Consider the following 20,286-nt stretch of genomic DNA (forward strand, 5'->3'; position numbering starts at 1 on the left):
TTTGCCTGCCCCCAAACCTCCTACCAGTGGCAATTACTAATCTGTTCTATGAGTTTGTGTGTGTGTGTGGGGGGGGGGGTACTTTTTTTTTTGATTCCGTAAATAAGTGAAAGCATATGGTATTTGTCCTTTTTTGTCTTATTTCACTTAACATAATACCATCAAGGTCCATCCATGTTGTCACAATGGCAAGATTTCCTTTATTTTTTAACAGCTGAATAATATTCTTTTGTATATATTATTCATATATATACATACATATATATTCTGTTGTATCTCATATATATATATGCGCCACATTTTCTTTAACCACTCATCCAGTGATGAACACTTAGGTTGTTTCTACATCTTGGGTAATATGCAATGAACATGGAACTGCATATATCTAATATTTTCTTTCATATTTAAACAATTCAGTTAATGAATTGAAGGAAAGAACAGTACTACTAATGATAAGAGATACATTAGTAGCCTGGAAAATAATGTGCAAGAAATATCTGAGAAAAAAACTTGTTAGGGATCCCTGGGTGGCTCAGTGGTTTAGCGCCTGCCTTTGGCCCAGGGCGCGATCCTGGAGTCCCGGGATCGAGTCCCACGTCGGGCTCCCAGCATGGAGTCTGCTTCTCCCTCCTCCTGTGTCTCCACCTCTCTCTCTCTCTCTCTCTCTCTCTCTCTCTCTGATAAATAAATAAATAAATCTTAAAAAAAAAAAATAACTTGTAACTTGCTAGGTATAGGGCTTCTGGAGAAGCCTTTTAAAATGGCCAGACTAAACAAGTATGATTTCTTTAGTCTTTGTCACTTCCTCTCTCAGTGACCTAGAACTCATGTGTAGTCCTGGATGCTCAACAGCAATTTTACACCACAAAAGGACAAGAATGCAGATAAAAATTATGGATGGAAGAAGTCTAGGTCTTTGCTCTGCTGAGATGCAGTACCAACCATGTTTTGTCTACTCTGAGATTTATTTTGCTAAGACAAATTTACTCCTGTGAATTCAAGCCATTGTTGGTCAGATTTTCTGCTACTCACAGATAATTTCAGTCCTACTGTTATAGTAGCATTACAAGCAGTGAGGAAAAATAAATTATTCAGTAAATGATTTTGATACAACTGGCAGTTCATTAGAAAGAAAATTAGATTGCACCTTACCCCAAAATTAATTCCTAATGAATCAAAACGCTTAAAAACATTCAGAAAAGTAGCAGAAAACATGGGAAATATTCTCAAGGTGAAGAAGTCTTTTACTAAGTACAATACAAAAAAAAGAAGTCATAGAAGACTAACAGATTGACCTACATAAAAAGTAATTTTTGTATTTAAATAAAATTAAAAGCAAAGTCAAAAGCCTAACAATAGGGTTTGGCTTCCACTTAGAATGTAGTAGGCTACCAACAATGAGAAATAGCTGAATCCACACACACACACACAGAGAACTTTTCTTGAGCCCATCTTGAGCTGAATTAACTATAATTTCTAAAGAGTAAGTCTCTCCAAGAAGAGGTGAAGCAAACAAGCTCTATTGTTTGTGGCAGAGCCTAAGAGGAAAAGGTCTCCACAAAAAATGGGTAAGAAATGAACTTAAAATTTTAATGAACTGTCAAAGATGAAGTGCGGGCTAGTCTGTCAAAGTGTGGACTAGTTTGTCAGCGTGGAAGGACAAGAAGTTTGCACTCATTCAAAAGCTCTTTTACACATATCTCAATTGGGTATTTAAAACAAATTCTGAGAACGGAGAGCATCTCACATGGTGGTGTAATTCTGCAGGGCAGGATCTTCACTTGCTGGGGGAAAGGTAACAACAGTCTAACTCACATCTCCAGACTTTTGTCTCCTGCAAATTAAAAGACTTAATCTGATGGAGATGGGTCAGTAAACTGAGTCACTACCACAGCACAGGCAAAGACCCACTGCAGCTATGAGAAGGTGAAAGAAAAAATCTCCACCTGGAAGCAAGAAAAAGACAAAACATTGTCCTGGACCCTGAATCCTAATACTAATATCAACAGGGATCTGCTAGCATTGGGAGAGACGGAAAACTCTACCTGAAACCAGCCACAGACATAACGGCCAGGAAAGCTGAGAAGGTCCCTCAGTGGCTCCAGGCACAAAAACCATGTTTAAGACTTAGCAGTAGGACAATGAAGAATCGCCCTCATTATATAAGTACCAGGCCATAAGCAACACCACTTGAAAGACGGGCAGGAGCATGGAGTAGGAGTGGTCTCTGCCACACAAGAACAGAGAGAGCTGAGAGTGCAACACGAACACTGAAAAAACCCCTCTGGGTATCCTATGAACAAGACAAAAGTAGCCTACCACTAGAGGAATCTGAACTGTGGTTCACTAAAGACAATGACATCAACAACAGAACACAAAACTAGCTCAATTCCTAATTAAACCGACCTTTTGTCCTTTTACATTTTTGTACCATATGGAAATACTATGATTAAAAGGAAAAATCTCTATGGGGGCACCTGGGTGGCTCAGTCAGTTGAGCAACCAACTCTTGATTTGGTTCAGGTCATGATCTCAAGGTCTTGAGATCTAACCCCAGCCCACCCCAGGCTCCTTGATCAGTGAGGAGTCTGCTTGAGATTCTCTCTCTCCCTCTCTGTCCCTCCCCTCCTGCTCACACTCATGTGCACACATGCATGCACTCTCTCTAAAATAAATAAACCATGGGGCATCTCAGTGGCTCAGTGGTTGAGTGTCTGCCTTTGGCTCAGGGCATGATCCTGGGCCCTGGGATCAAGTCCCACATCAGGCTACCCATAGGGAGCCTGCTTCTCCTGCCTATGTCTCTGCCTCTTTCTGTGTGTCTCTCATGAATAAATAAATAAAATCTAAAATAAATAAAAAATAAAATAAAATAAATAAGCCGTTTTTAAAAAGGGAAGAAATTCTTAAAAAAATCTTGGGGTGCATAGGTGGCTCAGTGGTTGAGTGTCTGCCATCAGCTCAGGTTGTGATCCCGGGGTCCTGAGACCAAGTCCCATATCAGGTTCCCCATGGGAAACCTGCTTCTCCCTCTGACTGTATCTCTGCCTCTCTCTGTGTCTTTCATAAATAAATAAATAAAATCTTTAAAAAGGGGGTTGGGGAGAAAAAAAATCTCCTGTATCTACTTCAAAAGGCAGTTTCCTGCTTTATTCTAATACCAGTTATAAATTTCTATTTGTTAGACACATTCTACATGTCAAGTAAAAGAACGGTGTAGTGGGACACCTGGGTGGTGGAGTTAGTTAAGCAGCTGACTCTTTGTTTCAGTTCAGGTCAGATCTCAGGGTGATAGGGCTCCATGCTAAGCACTTTCTGCTTTAAATTTCTCTCTCCCTCTGCCTCTTCTGCTTGTGTGCTCTCTCAAATAAATAAATACATCTTAAAAAAAAAAAAAAGAAGAAAACTGTCTAGTTAATGAAGGGCAATGTGATATTGAAAACTAACTTTTTTCACAAAACAGTAATTTCTTTTTTTTTTTTTTAGGAGAGCTAAGAAAACAATATAATGATACCAAAATAAAGATAATAATCAAATAGCCTAAATAATCAATTGTCCATAACTAATACTTAAATTCTTTGAGCGCAGTCTTACCATGATGCTTTGCCCAAGAAATTTATTGAATAAACAAATGCAAAGGTAAATCATATCAAATAAATAGGTATAGAAAGGCAGAGAGAAGCTCAGAGTGGGAAGAATATCAGGCAGAAATCTGCAAGGATAATACAGAGCAAACAAAAAAGGTCCAGTAAGAAAGCAATTTCTCCAAATACATTCAGATGAATACAAGGGGAGAAATTCTCATGTACAAGATATAACTAGCATTTATATGGCATGTACTTTTCAAATCCATAATTTTGCATTATTTATATACTGTGGTAACTACTAGTTATGTATAAAGATGAGAAAAATAAGATCTTAAACACACTGTCCTAGATCACAAAGCTACAGGATTCTGGTCCTGGGATTTTAAGTCCATGTATTCTTAACTGTCAGGAAAAAGTTAAATGACACCATGAAGGAAAAAAAAATCTAGGATACTTTAAAAAATAACTAGGTTGTTGTCAACTGAAAGTTAATGTCATGCAAAGAAAAAACTGTGGAGGAAGTATTTCATATTTTGAAAAAGTACTGACAATAAAACAATCAAATGCAATCAATATATAAATCAACATGCTTTAGCCACACTGGCTTCTTTGTTGTCTCTCTAATATCCTAGGTATGTTTCTATCTCAAAGCCATTTATGCAGTTTAAATTTTCTCTTCCCCTAGATATACACATGGTTCTCAATTACTTCCTTCAAGTGTTCACTTAAGGTCACATTCTTAGAGAAGTTTTCCTGACCATCCTATGTAAAATCATCCTTCCATTCCCAATCTCTTTCTCCTTCTCTACTTTATTTTTCTAATATAGCATTCACTGTCATTTATCATATTTATCATACTATAATATTTTGTCTAGGTATTTTATTCACTGGCTTTAACTCCCAAATAAAACATAAATTCCATGAGGGAAGGGATTTTTGGTTATTCATTGCTATGTCCTCAAATGCTTAGAATGTTTAACAGGCACTCAACTATTTCTTCAAACAATGAATGAATCACCATAAAAATGATACTGTCAATATGGGACAAAAATAATGGGAAGGATGATATCTAAATGATCCCTATATTTTTCTCCTTTATCTATCATTAATGTTGACAATCTATGTTTCCTTAGCCACAAATAGAAATGAGGAGAATATGTAAAGTCAAAGCAGCAGTGAGACTGCCAATCAGTCCTTTTAAATATGTTCTGCCCTAAATTGGTATCAAATAACAGTTATGGAGTACCTCCAAATGTCTGGTCCCTACTCATCCATGAGTCCTCACAAACATTTCATTAAGCAGTAAATGATTTATCAGTAAGAAAAGGTTACAAAATTCAAGATAATGATTACCTCTCAGGAGAAGGATTGGAATGGGAGCGTGGAGGAACACATAGGTATTTCAGTAGTATTTCACTGGTATTTGAGTTCTTAAGTTGGGGACGTCAGATTTACATACCTTCTATATAATATGTTACATATATTCTTTATGTGTATCAAATGGCACATAATTTTTTTAAAAAGAGTATATTAAAGTATTTCAAACTACCAAATTTATATCCTTGAGGATACCAAGTTTCTGAAATCACTAGGAGAAATTCCAAATTCTGGAGTACCATTATCTAAATTATCACAATGTTATAGTTAGTATTTATGATGTAAAATCATATTTATGCATTTATATATCACAGTTTTTCATTTTTATTTTCTCTCAAAAAGTCAGAATGCATAAGAACCGTGTGTCAAACAAACAAAGAAAATGGTATTACTTATCCTTGGAAAGATCCAGTGGAAAACATTTTTATAAAACAAAGCTCTGAGTGGGCTAAATAAAATGTATTATTAACTAATATTGTTTGAACTTCTGTTTTTAAGTTTAAAAAGTCATAAAGATTAATTATTTAGATAGAATATTTTGGCTGACTTCCATAAGGCAAACGAGAAAATATTCTTTACTATCAGACCTCTGCTAATTGAGTCTAAGATAATTCTCAATTCTGACAAACCTCAGCCTTAAAGTATTAGGAAATTGAACTTGCATACATACACCAATTAAAGAAATTATGTAAAAATACATCTGGAAAAAAAACTTCCACAAGTGAATGCTATAAAAATTTGTTGTATTTTTCAAACCCCTCTCTTATCTCTTTATCTCCAGCATTTATCTTGGGCACTGTCTAGTACACCTAGGAGAACAATGGTTTGGGGATGGTTTATTTTTAAGTATTAAATACAATATTTTAGTCTAATTTCTCTAGCTTCGTACCTCAGTTTTCTGCTATATATCCTAAACTCTATCTTCTCTATAAACTCCTTCCTGGTTTTTCTGGTGAACTTCTATTCATCTTTAAAAACTTAGTTTTAGGACTAAGTAACTTGTAAAGCTCTCACATCTCAGATAATTACCTCATCCTCTGGGATCTCACGGGGTCTTTTATTTCTCAACTACTGAACTTCTCAAAGCATTACTGCTATTAGTTCATAAAGCTCTTTCCCCATTTAGGATACGAAATCATTTTCTAGAGCTATATAACCTTGTTAATCTCTAAATATATAGTTCTTAAGAAAATGTCAAACAGTAAGTGTTCAATAAATATTTACTGAATAAATACAAAAATAAATCCTGTATAAATAAGTTTGAAAGACTAAATAGTTCATTTGACAGTGGTTAAAATAAAAAGTTATACCTAAAATCAATAATAGAAAACAAATACCTAGCTTTAGCTAGATAATTTAAAAGATCTTAATGATTAGCAAATATAAATAGGATTCATTTATATCATCATAAAATCATGCTTTATAGATATATTTTAAAACTGAAAAATAAAAATCTTGAAATGACCAGGGTATAGCTATAACCTAAATATACAGTTCATCCTATCTAATCAAAATCAGATGGGGATTTAAACCAGTATCCACTGATAAAAATGTTACTTTTGGCTTATGAGTATCTCATTTACACATTTCTCATAAGGAGAGATGTCTCAAATAATATAACTGAATGGGTTAAATCCAAAAAGATTCAACATATGTCAATAGAATATAACTGGTCCTTTAAAAAAGATACTAATTTAATTCCATAACTTATTTGGTTGGCCATAAGACATCTGGTAACAAAAATAGCCAGAAGTGTATTATATGATTGAAGGTGTCTAAGTGGAGTCTAAGTGTAAACAGTACAATTATTACTTGAGTGATTTTCTCCGAGTTACTTCAGATTACAGACTTATATTGTATACTAGGCACAACAGGGTTGTAGTTATGAATATGAACTCAGGAACCAGATGTTCTGGGTGTCATTCCTGACTTTATCATTTACTAATTGTGTGATCTCAGGCAACTTCCTTAATCCCTTTTGCCTCCATTTTCTCATCTGTAAAATGGAGATAATAGTAATATATAAGACCTACTTCATAAAATTAGATATGTGTAAAGAACATACAGTGTCAAGCACACAGTACACATAAGTATTTGCTATTATTACCATTCAACAGGTTTCCTCTGGTCTCCAATATTTTGCACTACAAAGTTCACAGGTGTATTATTTCCTATTTTGTACCTTTTCACATTACAAATGATTACAATTTCTTGAGTCTTCATGAGTTTTTCTATGTGATTATTTTTTTTTTCTTTTCGGCACTTCTTACTCCCAACTTTGCTTCCTTTCTTTAATATTCTTGTTTACCTCCTTCAATTATGAAGTGGTTTCCAAAGTGATATGTACAACACCAACTGAGTGGTGTACTGCAAGAAAATATTAAAACTTCTCTTTATTTTTAATTAAATTAAGAAATAAATTATTACTAATATTTAGTATATAAAATAAGCTTTGTAGGCCTTCACTAGGTTAATATTTCAGATTGTATTGTATCTGAGGTATTTTAAGAGAGTAAGAAGAGCTCAATGCTCAAGGGTGTTGGTAAGTGTATGCATTTAATCTATAAATAAGTATATGCTGCAAATTACACTATAAGTGTAATTTAATAAATATTATAAATATAAATAAATGTAATATGATAATATAATGATTTATATTTTTATTTATTATTTGATCTGATTACCAAAGGTAGAAGGAAAAAAAAACCTTTGTCTATTTTTATTTATCACATATTTAAAAAATAAGACAATTCAAACTAAGAAAGTCTGAAATGATCACCAGGCAGCTACTCCTTAAGCACTCTACCAACATAAGCCTTCTGAGAAGGAGCATAGGGAAGATGAAGAGGAGAAGAGAATTGTTTAGCTTTATCATAGGTATTCACTATTATTAAGACAATAGGCTGAAAAATATTTTATTATGGAATATAACATTTTTAAAAATTTAGACTTTAATTTGAGACTAGAAGTAATTTGAGTTTTCTTCCACCATATCCTTGGCATTTCATTTATATTTTTTCCGTTTGTATAATACTTAATCATTTTTACATTTCTTAAAATTTTTAATCTTTTAACTAATAAATGCTCAAATGGATAAACAAATGAGAAGTTCTATACTTAAGTCTACGTAAACAAATTCATAGAAATGCATATGATTAGAAACAAGAAGAGAAAAAAGCCATTGGGTAAGTTGTAATCATTATAGAAGAGCACAGTGTAAAAAATTCTGTAATTGTGAGCAATACAAAATAACATAGACAAGAATTAAAGGCACTAAGTGAATACATTAATTGTATTGTGTTGCAAAATATCGCTATCTAGATGTCCCATTTCAATGCATGAAAACTATGCAAAGTGACCTTTGGAAAACATACTTAAGAGTTTACATTTGGAGATGTGACTCTAATAACCTGGGGAAGAAATGCTACTACATTTTGCTTTATGTGTCAGGGGCTGTCTCTAACAGGAACTAAATTTATCTACTGACTGAAGAGCCACAGACTGCTCTGAGAATTAATATATTTCTAAATTACGTTGATATTACAATTATGTAGCACTTTTGGCTGTGTGCAGGCCTATAAGGTTTTTTTTGAAAAAGAAACAAACATTAGACTCAGTTTGTAATAAGGAATAGTAGCTACTATACTTTCTCAGGCAATAATATACTCTTGGACCACCTTGTCCTAACATAAACACCTTCAATCTAAGCTACTTCTAACACATCTCACCTTTATTTTGCTATAATACAATGCATCAATTCATCTAACAAAATTTTAATAGTTACTCCTTGTAAACCAGACATTGCTCTAAGCTCTTGGGATCCAATGGATCCTGTCATCAAATCTTTCCGAATTTTACCACAAAATACAATTTACCAAAACTAACCTCCTTCCACTCACAGGGGCTAAAAGACCTATACAGTATTTTGAAGAAACAAAAACAGTAAAAATACTGTACAGGTTTTTGCTAAAGAGCTTACTTAACGATAAAATAGCCTTAGTAATTAATATAATTCTGCTTTAAATGAATATATTCTAATAAAATTGTGTTAGCTGTACTGTCAAATAGGAAAAACAGAATGTTTTATTTTAGAATCATCTATCTATCTATCTATCTATCTATCTATCTATCTATCTATCTATCTATTTATCTGAAGTACAGCTGACACAATGTTACATTAGTTTCAGGTGTACAATACAGTGATTGGACAAGGTCAGACATAATGCTATGCTTACCACAAGTGTAGCGACCAAATGCCGCCATACAACACTATTACAATACCAATGACTATATTCCCCATGCTGTCTGTGTATCTTTTATCCTTATGACTTATTCATTAAATGGTGGTTTTTAAAACATTCTTTTTTGATGTAGTTAGTATTCTCAAATATTGGTAGATAATATTTAAGAATATGAAATAAACACCTGGGATCCCTGGGTGGCGCAGCGGTTTGGCGCCTGCCTTTGGCCCAGGGCGTGATCCTGGAGACCCGGGATCGAATCCCACATCAGGCTCCCATTGCATGGAGCCTGCTTCTCCCTCTGCCTATGTCTCTGCCTCTCTCTCTCTCTCTGTGACTATCATAAATAAAAAAATAAAAAATAAAAAAAAAAACTTGAAAAAAAAAAGAAATAAACACCTTTTTAAATAATTTCATTTCCTATATTTAACTCATTATCAGTTTTGGTACAGTTTACTATTCTTCTAATACACTTGAATATTTGAAAATATTCACAAGAATATTTTCTTAGATATATCATGATCTTCCTTTTACTGAATTCCTCATCTACCCCTACTTATCTCAGAATCTTACTACAAAGCAATGATATCCTGTTTTGAAATTTCACTGTGTATTCACATTGTATTTCCCCTCATTCTATTCTCTCATATAAAGTGTTTTTAAAGCTTAAACCTTGGTTTTCTCTCAAAGTTTCTCCTAAAGTTTGTACATTGGAGTCACCTGGTGAACTTTAAAAATCCCAAGACCAGATTACGTGCCATACAAATTAAATCAGAAAGTCTGGGAATAAGGGAGAGAGCCAAGCATCAGTTTTTAAATATCCCCAAATGATATTAATATGCAACAAAGTCTGGGAAATACCATCTTAAACTCTTAATAGTGTCCTTAAGGTCCAAGATACATACTACTTTTTAATCTGTGACCTCCATCACCTGTGTTGCAAGCCTGACATGGTTTTTAGTACAGTATTTGGTCAGAAAACCTACCACTTGAAGGAGCCTCGGTGTCCATCGGAAGATGAATGGATAAAGAAGATGTGGTTTATTTATACAATGGAATATTACTCAGCCATTAGAAATGACAAATACCTACCATTTGCTTCAACGTGGATGGAACTGGAGGGTATTATGCTGAGTGAAATAAGTCAATCGGAGAAGGACAAACATTATATAGTCTCATTCATTTGGGGAATATAAATAAGAGTGAAAGGGAATAGAAGGGAAGGGAGAAGAAATGGGTAGGAAATATCAGAAAGGGAGACAGAACATGAAGACTCCTAACTCTGGGAAACGAACTAGGGGTGGTAGAAGGGGAGGAGGGCGGGGGGGTGGGGGTGAATGGGTGACGGGCACTGAAGGGGGCACTTGACGGGATGAGCACTGGGTGTTATTCTGTATGTTGGCAAATTGAACACCAATAAAAAATAAATTTATTATTAAAAAAAAAAAGAAAACCTACCACTTGCACCTTTATTTGGCTTTATTTTCTATTTGTCATATATAAACTCATGAAGTTACCAAAAAAAAAAAAAAAAAAAAAAGCCTTTTAAAAGAAATGAAAAGTAATTTCATAGAAATGTTTCAGAATCCATAAATTTTTGAATTTTGGAACCTAATATAGTACATATGCTTTATATTCCATCATAACCCAAAAGAATCTGGGGCAGCCCCCTGTCATCAAGAACATTCATATTTCACCAGCAATACATATAAATATTCACACTGAGATAAATAAAACATTTAATAGCCTCAGGTTAGTCAGGGCCAATTCTGCAACCATTAAATTGAAGGAAAAAATCATCCTTTGGAATTTCAGAATGTTTTGGCCACCAGAAATGAAAACAAGTAATTATGGACATTATATATAGATGGGTCATAATGTAAGGTCTCCCTTATCTCCCATGGAATGTGACTAAATAGTCTGAAAGCCACCGACAGAATGTTTCTGTAAAGATGCTCATGAAAATGCTTTTGTATCACAAGAATAAAGGTGAACACTTCATGAGAATGAAGTGTATTTTACCATGTATTTGTAGTACTTTTTAAAGTCAAATATAAATATTCCTACTACTACAAAAAAAAAAAAAAAAAGGCTATGCCCATCCCACTGAAAGAGTAAACTTGGGAAAAAAAACATCTTTGTCGTTAGTGTTGAAAGTCAAGAAAAAAGAACATCTACAAAAAATAGAAATCTTATTTAAATCAAAAGGCAGAATATTAAACTAAAATTAATGGTCACCTAAAGAATGACATAAAATGAGTTCATCATAAACAGAATACAAAAATAAAATTGTCAAACTGTTTCAAAATTTACAATCAGTGTAAAGCTGATTAATTCATGAAGACTAGCAAAGAAAACATGTATTCTAAGTAGAAATCAGAATATTCTCAAGTAGACTGTCCAAATAGAAACGTATTTATACACGAAATGGGGATGAGGAGGTGGGGAGCGGGCAATAGAGAGAGATCTACATAAAATAATTTTAGGAAACATGGATTAAATGCAGTTAGGCAGGTTATTTTTCCATCAGGATTTCTAAGAACTTTAAATAAGGTAACGTGTTTTGGCCATCTCTAAAACAGAAATAGGTATAATATTCAGCCTACTCACACTTCTTTGACCCCCAAATCCTTTTTACTTTAAAACATTTAACATGACTAACTCTATAGAACATAAAACTACTGGAGATGCATTTTTAATTTGGGGCATTTTAGGTGGTCTTCAAGAATGAATGTCAAGAATCAAATTCTACTTCATACCACTAATTTTATTATCTATATCAGTTACCAGTCTTTATTAAGTGATACCTCCATGCAATGTAATGAAAGTGCCAAAGATCATTAACTTTGGAATTAGTAACATGGATTATCATATAAATGAGGAAATAGTGTATCTTCTTTTAAACTAAATACCAAACTAAAATAAAACTTAAAATAATCAACATATACATCATTTTAAAATAATATAAATATTGTGTATTGTATAAACGTATAAATATTGAAGTCTATACCTCATCAAATTCTTCAGTCATTTTTCTGATGATTTCTGCATTCTGCATATTTCGAAACATCTCTATTCTCACAGTACCTGTGGAACAACAGATTTTACAGTTAATCTTTTTCTATCCCATGCTAAACATTAAATTTAAACTGACCAGTGTTTGAAAATTTTATATCAAAGTTTTTGGGTTTTTTTTCTTCCCCCCGATTCCTAATGGAATCCCTTGTTCAAGAACTTCAAAGTTCTTCAGACATATTTTTTAAAACCTAAATATTCAAATAAATAAATAAACAAACAAACAAATAAAATTGAATAAAACCTAAATATTCTGTGAATTAGCTAAGCAGGGGGAAAAAACTGAGAGGAGTGTTTGGGAAGGAAAAGATGATGAAGACATAAAATAATAAATTTATATTGTAAGGAGGGCCCTAAGGATTGACTGGTGCTATCCAGACACATAGATGATTACCTTAGTATGAATAACACCCAAGTATAGACAATATTATCTCTCTTCATGTCTCTTTCTGATATTCTTTATCATCAGAATATCCTATAAGTTAAAACTAAATGTTCCTTAATCTAATGATACCTGTCAGTTAAATCTGTTCTATCTGAACATGAAAAATAGCTTGATAACTTCAACATAAGTATCAAAAAAAAGTTAACCCCTTTCTCATCTCATTCTTTACTATTACTTTTATATTAGCTACATAATTTTTATCTCAAAAATTATATAAATACCATCACTCTTAAGTGGTTTATATCAAAAACTTGTATTAAAAATTAACATAATTTAAATAAATTAAAATAAAGTTCAAAATCAATCTGGAGTTACAGAGAATACTGGTCTAATAATGTAATTACATGAGATTCAGTTTTAACTGTATACATGTAAAATATTCAAGTTGAAAATCATGAGAATAAGACTCAATGAATCAGTAAGAAAATACATTATAATCTCTGACAGGTTCCTTGCCAGTGATTACCAGCTCCAATTCAAACCGTATTTAGGAATACAAGAGGGAAAAGTTTCTAATGTGTACTATACTCTTACAGGAAAAAGCATGGAGCAGTAGACAGCCCCCAGAAGTAATCAAAGTGTACTCTTAATTCAGAGTCCCAATAAAAAAACTGCAATGACACATTAGGCATATTAAACTTAATTTGACTTAATTTTTATTAACCTGCAAAATGAGAAAAATGATCTCTCCCATATTTTTAATCACAACCATTTCTAAGCATGTTTTAATTACTTGATGTATAGCTCTCTTGTTCATTTTCAGGATGCAGAATTCATTAATTATCACCAACAGGTATCCCCTACATCCAGGTGTAGAGGATAGATTGAAAGGTGAGTAACACAAGGGAAAATATTTTTAGAGTTCCTTTTCAATCTGCAATTTCCTAAACAAAATGGGAAACTTTTATATTGTGACTTCATTTTTTATGGGAAAACTAAACAATATTTATAGCATTGAAGACAGGTTATTTATACTATAATCTGCCTTAATTTTCAGAGTTTTTTTAAAAAAATGCTTTGGATTCTAGTTATAAATTATCTCAAGTAAATATAACTTTCTGCCAAACATTCTTTAAAAATCACTCAAATTAGGAGCACATGGGTGGCTCAGACAGTTGAATATCAAACTCTTGATTTAGGCTTGGGTCATGATCTCAGGGTTGTGGGACCAAACCCTGCATCAGGCTTCATGTCAGGTATGGAGCCTACTTTGGATTCTCTCTCTCTCTCTCTCTGCTCCCCTGTCCTCCCCAAAATAAATGAATAAATAAAAATCACTCAAATCACACACAATTGTTTTAACTATATTTAACCTTGTTTGTGTCATTAACTATTTTTATCAACCTGAAATAGAGTCCTTTATATAAAAAGCATGGAATTTCAGGAGTTTTTTCATGGTACTCTCCATAAGCAAAATTATTTTCATTAAGTACTAATCAAACAAAAGTAAGATTAGATTTTTAAGTTATTAAACGTGAGAAGAATTAGTTGTTCTTAGATGGAAATATTTTATATTTTGCTTGGGGTATCATTAAATGGTTATATGCATTTCTCAGAAGTCATTTATCTGTACATTTAAAACATGTATATTTTAATGCATATAAACTATTATCTTGGTAAAATTGATTTAAAAAAAAATCCGGACGCCTGGGTGGCTCAGCGGTTGAGTGTCTGCCTTTGGCTTAGGGCATGATCCTGGAATCTGGGATCAAGTCCTGCATTGGACTCCTTGCAGGGAGCTTGCTTCTCCCTCAGCCTATATCTCTGCCTCTCTCTCCCTGTGTCTCTCATGAATAAACAAATAAAATCTTAAAAAAAAAAGTCCAGAGAAAGAACAAGACTAAACCCATTGGTTCAGTAAAAAGTTACATGTCAGTAGTGCCTGGCTGGCTCAGTAAATAGAGCATGAGACTCTTGAACTCAAGGTCGTAGGTTTGAGTCCCACACTGGGTGTAGAGATTACTTATAAAGTTACATGTCATTGGTAAATATTAGTATAAATAATGTTCAATTCTACTTCCATGACTGATATGGTGGTTTTCATATACAGTGAAATCTTAACTATAACTTCAATGGACTAGCAAGTTAGTTCAAAAAGGGAAGACTATTTTGCTGCATTAATTTAGTATTATAGTGAAAGGCAACAAAATAGTAACTAGTATTAAAAGCAAAATAAAAACCAGTCCCATGCTTAGCATCTTTAAAATGACTATCATATATAAAATAAAATGAGATGTTTAACGCTGTATTTTTGAAAATGAACAGAAACTTGTCATTGAGGTTTTTTTTTTTTTAAAGAGTTAAATCCTTCTGGTGCCACAATGACTATTCAAAACATTAGCCTATTTACTTTTTGCTTGCTAACTGTTCATTCTTCTTCAGTCTAGTCCCACAACTCTTCTGTAACTGCTTCTTCACACCTATTATCTGCTAATTGTTATATCAAAGTCTTTCTTAGTAATACCCTATTTAAAATATTTGCTTATTATATTGGTTTCTGTAACACTATATCCTTTTACTATATTCTCTGATGACTAACTTTGATTTTTTGCTTACTATTAGTCATTTACCTGAATAAGTATTTATTCTACAGGTAATTTCCAAAGTTCTGTCTCACATATTTTTCTAAAACAAAACAAAACAAAACAAAACAAGAAAAACAACAACATATTTTTCTGTGTCCCTTTCTACATTTTCTAACCTGGATATGGTCTGCATTTAACTCACCCACTAGAAAAAAGTATGGCAGGGACTACTACTTATTAATCTTTGTATTTCCCCCAGTTCCTCAAAAAATGCCTGACACCCTAAATCTTCTGTCTCCTATATTAAGCTTTGACAATGAATAATAAAAGTAAATTAAAGATATGAAATAACCCAGATTCACAGAAACATAATTATCTGAAAATAAGGAATGAAAAGATTATGTTCCACTCTCTGAAATACTATCTGTGAGAATCTTCAGATAACCTACCAATATACATATTCTGTATAAAAAAATAAAAGGTTGTTTAAACAGGCCCTCCTGACAGGATTATACTTCTAATGAATATAATGAACTTTCAAAATGGTCATATTTAACCATGAATAATTCCAGAAACAGAATAACATCAGAAAGCTACCATCAAGCTCTTGATCATTTAAATTATGTCAAACTGCTGGAGAGAACTTGAAACAATTCCTATAATACGCACTTTAGCAAATGTTTACTGAAATTACAAATTTACACACTCCTTGGACTTTATATTCTACTTGTTGCAAAGAATGCATAAACTCACACACATATGAGATAATGAAAGTACAACGTTATTCCCTGAAGCACTGTTTGTGATAGCAGAAGGAAAAATCCATATACCCACAAGATTCTGATTAACAACTCAAAGTGTTGGGATCCCTGGGTGGCGCAGCGGTTTGGCACCTGCCTTTGGCCCAGGGCACGATCCTGGAGACCCGGGATCAAATCCCACGTTGGGCTCCCTGCATGGAGCCTGCTTCTCCCTCTGCCTGTCTCTGCCTCTCTCTCTCTCTCTCTCTCTCTCTCTCTCTGTGTGTGTGTGACTATCATAAATAAATTTAAAAAAAAAAAAAAAAAAAAACAACTCAAAGTGTTGATGATAATGACAGTGGTGGTGGTGTTGGTGGCGGCGGCTAACACTTGAGTGGCTCATTACTTGGCAGGCAGGCACTGTTCTAAAAAATAAGCCCCTTAAGTTTACACATTTAATCTTCACAACAATACCTATGAAGAATGTACTATTTTTCTTTCATTTTACAGAATAGAAAACTGAGGCACCTAAAGATCTAGCAATTTGCAAAAGGGGTTTCCCAGTAGCAGATTCATGGTCTATATGCATGCAGTCTGGCTATAGGGTCCATGACTAACCACTACTGACTAAAATCAGTGGGATCTATGGTGCTGTTGATAATAAACATATCTGTATTTGATATGGAAAGATCTGTAGGATATATTCATACATAAAAAAAGGGATATATATGCATTTGATTGTATGTGCTTTAAATATTTCTGGAAAGACACAAATATCGGTTGCCTCAGAGAAAGAAATATGTGGTTGAGGTTTAGGGATATAATGGAGATACTGAATTGTATAGGCTTTGCATTTCCTGAAATTTGAACTCTGTGTATGTATTACTCAAAATAAGTAATGAATATATTTCAAACAAAAAATGTTAAAAACTAAACTAAAAGACAGATTGCTATTAAACTTTGCCTATTAAGCATTTGTGTAGTCATTACCAATACGGACTCACTGGAGGGTAGTCGAAGAATTCTTGACATAAGTTTGCCAGAAACACAAAATTTTATGTTATTCTTACCAGCTATTATAGAATACAAAAAAAATGGAGTGGAAAATAGGGCTGGAGAACATATCTTTGGTATAATTAGTGATATGGACAACAATGAAAACTGTAATTGTGGTTACAGTAACCACAACAGTTAGCAAAACCCTCAAGAAGTCATCCTAGGTGGTTTAAAATCTTTGGCATCAGATATAGTAGGGTTTAAATCTCAGTTCCAACAGTTACTAAGCTACAGGACAATGAAAAAAATCAATTGTCCTCTATGAAACTCAGATTTCTAATCGTTAATTGGTGAGAATACTACTTTAGACTAGGAATTTTTGTTCCATGCTGTAATTACTAGTGCCTGGAATAGCGCTTGGTACATAGGAGGCACTAAAAAAAATGTGTATTAGACAAATTACGAAGAACAGATGAGAACTAAATAAAATAACAAATGTGGGATCCCTGGGTGGCGCAGCGGTTTGGCGCCTGCCTTTGGCCCAGGGCGCGATCCTGGAGACCCGGGATCGAATCCCACATCAGGCTCCCAGTGCATGGAGCCTGCTTCTCCCTCTGCCTGTGTCTCTGCCTCTCTCTCTCTCTCTGTGACTATCATAAATAAATAAATTTAAAAAAAAATTAAAAAAAAATAAAAAATAAATAAAATAACAAATGTAAAGAATTTAGTATTGTACTGGTAGCATGTACGATGCTCACTTACTATGAGCATTCATTTTTTTGATAGATTATCCTGCCAATTTTGGAGGGAAGCTAAAAGTTCTAGTTTCTTAGTTGAGCTCTACTGAAAGCCATATTCCTAACTATCCATGTTGCCAGGTTAATGCCATTTGAAGAATGAGACAAGTAACCTAGTTTATTCCAAAACCAGGCAGAGTCATTCCAGCAGTTTTCCCATCACCCAGAACAAAGCCTCCACTCCCAGAGTGGAATCAATCACATACATTAACACTAAACATCTATCCAAAATGACTAGAACCCATCACGGAGATGAGTTAAGGTGATAAAGAAGTCATTGTCAAAGAACCAAGAACCCCAAAACTATTTTTCTCCATTTACAAGAACCACATGGTTTAGAGAACTGTCTCACCTCATCTTTCTCATTTTCAATTCTACCCTTCCTCTATTCTATGATGACAGCCTAAGCAAGAACTCTAGCCTTCTCGGTATCCTTCCAAATAGGTACAGAAGACAGAAGAGAAAACTGAAAATATACAAAACTTTATTTACTAGCAAATCAATTTATCCAAATATGACAAAGGCTCTTTTGGGTTTGTATCTTCTATCACATTCTGGCTCCTTCAAAATTACTGAACCTGGCTGTGGGTAAAATATACCAACATTGCCTAAGAACACTTAGCAAAGAACCTTCCTCATAGCTTTCTTACTAACTGTTCCATACAGGAAACAACAGCTTTCTATTTTAAGAATTTTCTTTTAAAGATAGGATTATACAAAAATAAAAAAAAAAAAATAAAGATAGGATTATAAAGTCTTAGTAAATAAAATCTAATCTGGTGATGGATGAGAGAAAATCTAAGCATATAACAGATGATTTTTGGTAGTCTCATTTTCTGTTTTTTACTTTACTGGACAGCAGGTTGTAAATCAAAATAAAGAGAAAGACTGAAAGTAAATACAGACAAATTACTAAAGAAAATCTAAATCAGAAAAGGAGAAGAAATGCTGAGGCTACTCAAACTGAGAAATATTTACTAAAAGAACACTGCATACCAGAATACAGAATTTAACAAGCTATGTAAGACTGCAGTGACTGCATACATTTAAAAGTCCTTCTCAAGATTTGAGAAGAGGGATGAGAGAAAGGTAGAGAAAGAGACAGATACTTTGGCTGCTTTTTAGTGAGCATTTCAAGCTTAGTTATAAATATCTTGTGATACATGCAGTTTGTCTAGCTAGTATGTACACAAATAGAGAAAAATTACCTCATAGGTTATTACAAATATACACGTTTAGAAACTTGTCGACCTTTTAGGATGCCTTAAAAATAGAAATTGTTGAGGTAGGCTGGGTGTCTCAGTTAAGTGTCTAACTCTTCATCTCAGCTCAGGTCTTGACCTCAGCATGAGGAGTTAAAGCCCCACGCTGGGCTCCACGCTGGGCACGGAAACTACTTAAAAAAAAAAAATTTGAAGTTGTTATATAGGTTTCCGCATGCAACCCATATGAATAAAAAAAATAAACTGTTGTGACTATATCTTCAGTGAATAGTCTGTCTCTAGATGGCAGACTGTACTTGGTAACATTCCTTATAAAAAGCTTAAATCCTTCTTCCTCTGTAAAAACAAAAGGTAAGTGAAACATCAAACTAAATGTTCAAAAAGAAAACTCACATTTTGGCACATGATATGGGAGTACCAACTGGCTGCTCTTTCAATGCTGCATAGGCTACACTTCATTTCAAGAACAGATAAATTTACTAAATATTAGAATTTCAAATTTTGGAGCTTGGTTGAGCCCTGCTAGTAGCCCAGTGCCAAATGTAAGCATTGTCCTAGGGCTATAATCTTTCAAAACACTTTCACCAAACCTTCAGCAACTATTAAAATAACCTCATCTTCAGTCCACATAAGACAAGAATTAAAGGATGAAGAGAAAAATAAATTTACTTTTTAAAACGTCCATATCCTCCCTCATCCACTACTACTAATATTAATATGATTCAAGAGAAGCAGGGTTTCTTAATCTGTGGCACAAAGATTCTTAAATATCTATGGACTTTTTGAAACTGCATGAAAATTTAGGTCTATGCACTTTTATGGAGTAAGTCTCAAATTTCCAGGCTATTACTACTAAAGGAATTTGAGAACTCCAAAATGTAAAAATTAAACATTACGGGAAAGATATCAAAGATTTTTAGTCTTGGGGGATCCCTGGGTGGCTCAGCGGTTTAGCGCCTCCCTTTGGCCCAGGGCGCAATCCTGGAGTCCCGGGATCGAATCCTGTCAGGCTCCCTGCATGGAGCCTGCTTCTCCGTCTTCCTGTGTCTCTGCTTCTCTCTCTATGTCTAAAATAAAATTAAAAAATCTTTTTTTAAAAAAAAAAAAAGATTTTTAGTCTCAGAGAATTGAAGAGAAAAAAATGCTACTGGCTCATTGCTAATGGAATTTTATTTCTTTTAGGCCCTCTCAGCTTAAAGAACAGGAAATATATTGGTGTGTATACAAACATAGCTGTAAATATTTCTCCATTACCACATGGAATATTGTAAAGTCTCCCC

At 33.7% G+C, this 20,286-nt stretch overlaps 1 protein-coding gene across 4 annotated transcripts in view; it reads right to left on the minus strand.

The window, feature by feature from the left end:
- The window catches only part of STAG1 (stromal antigen 1), a 393,362-nt gene that overhangs the window by 169,276 nt on the left and 203,800 nt on the right, over positions 1-20,286 (minus strand). For all 4 annotated transcript variants that reach the window (XM_038570965.1, XM_038570961.1, XM_038570962.1 and 1 more), the window contains exon 6: positions 12,216-12,292. In XM_038570965.1, the coding sequence (XP_038426893.1) occupies positions 12,216-12,292 (77 nt within the window). The remainder of the gene's footprint in view (positions 1-12,215; positions 12,293-20,286) is intronic.

The sequence above is a fragment of the Canis lupus genome, chromosome 23, assembly GCF_011100685.1.
Source record: "Canis lupus familiaris isolate Mischka breed German Shepherd chromosome 23, alternate assembly UU_Cfam_GSD_1.0, whole genome shotgun sequence".
Classification (NCBI taxonomy): Eukaryota; Metazoa; Chordata; class Mammalia; order Carnivora; family Canidae; genus Canis; species Canis lupus.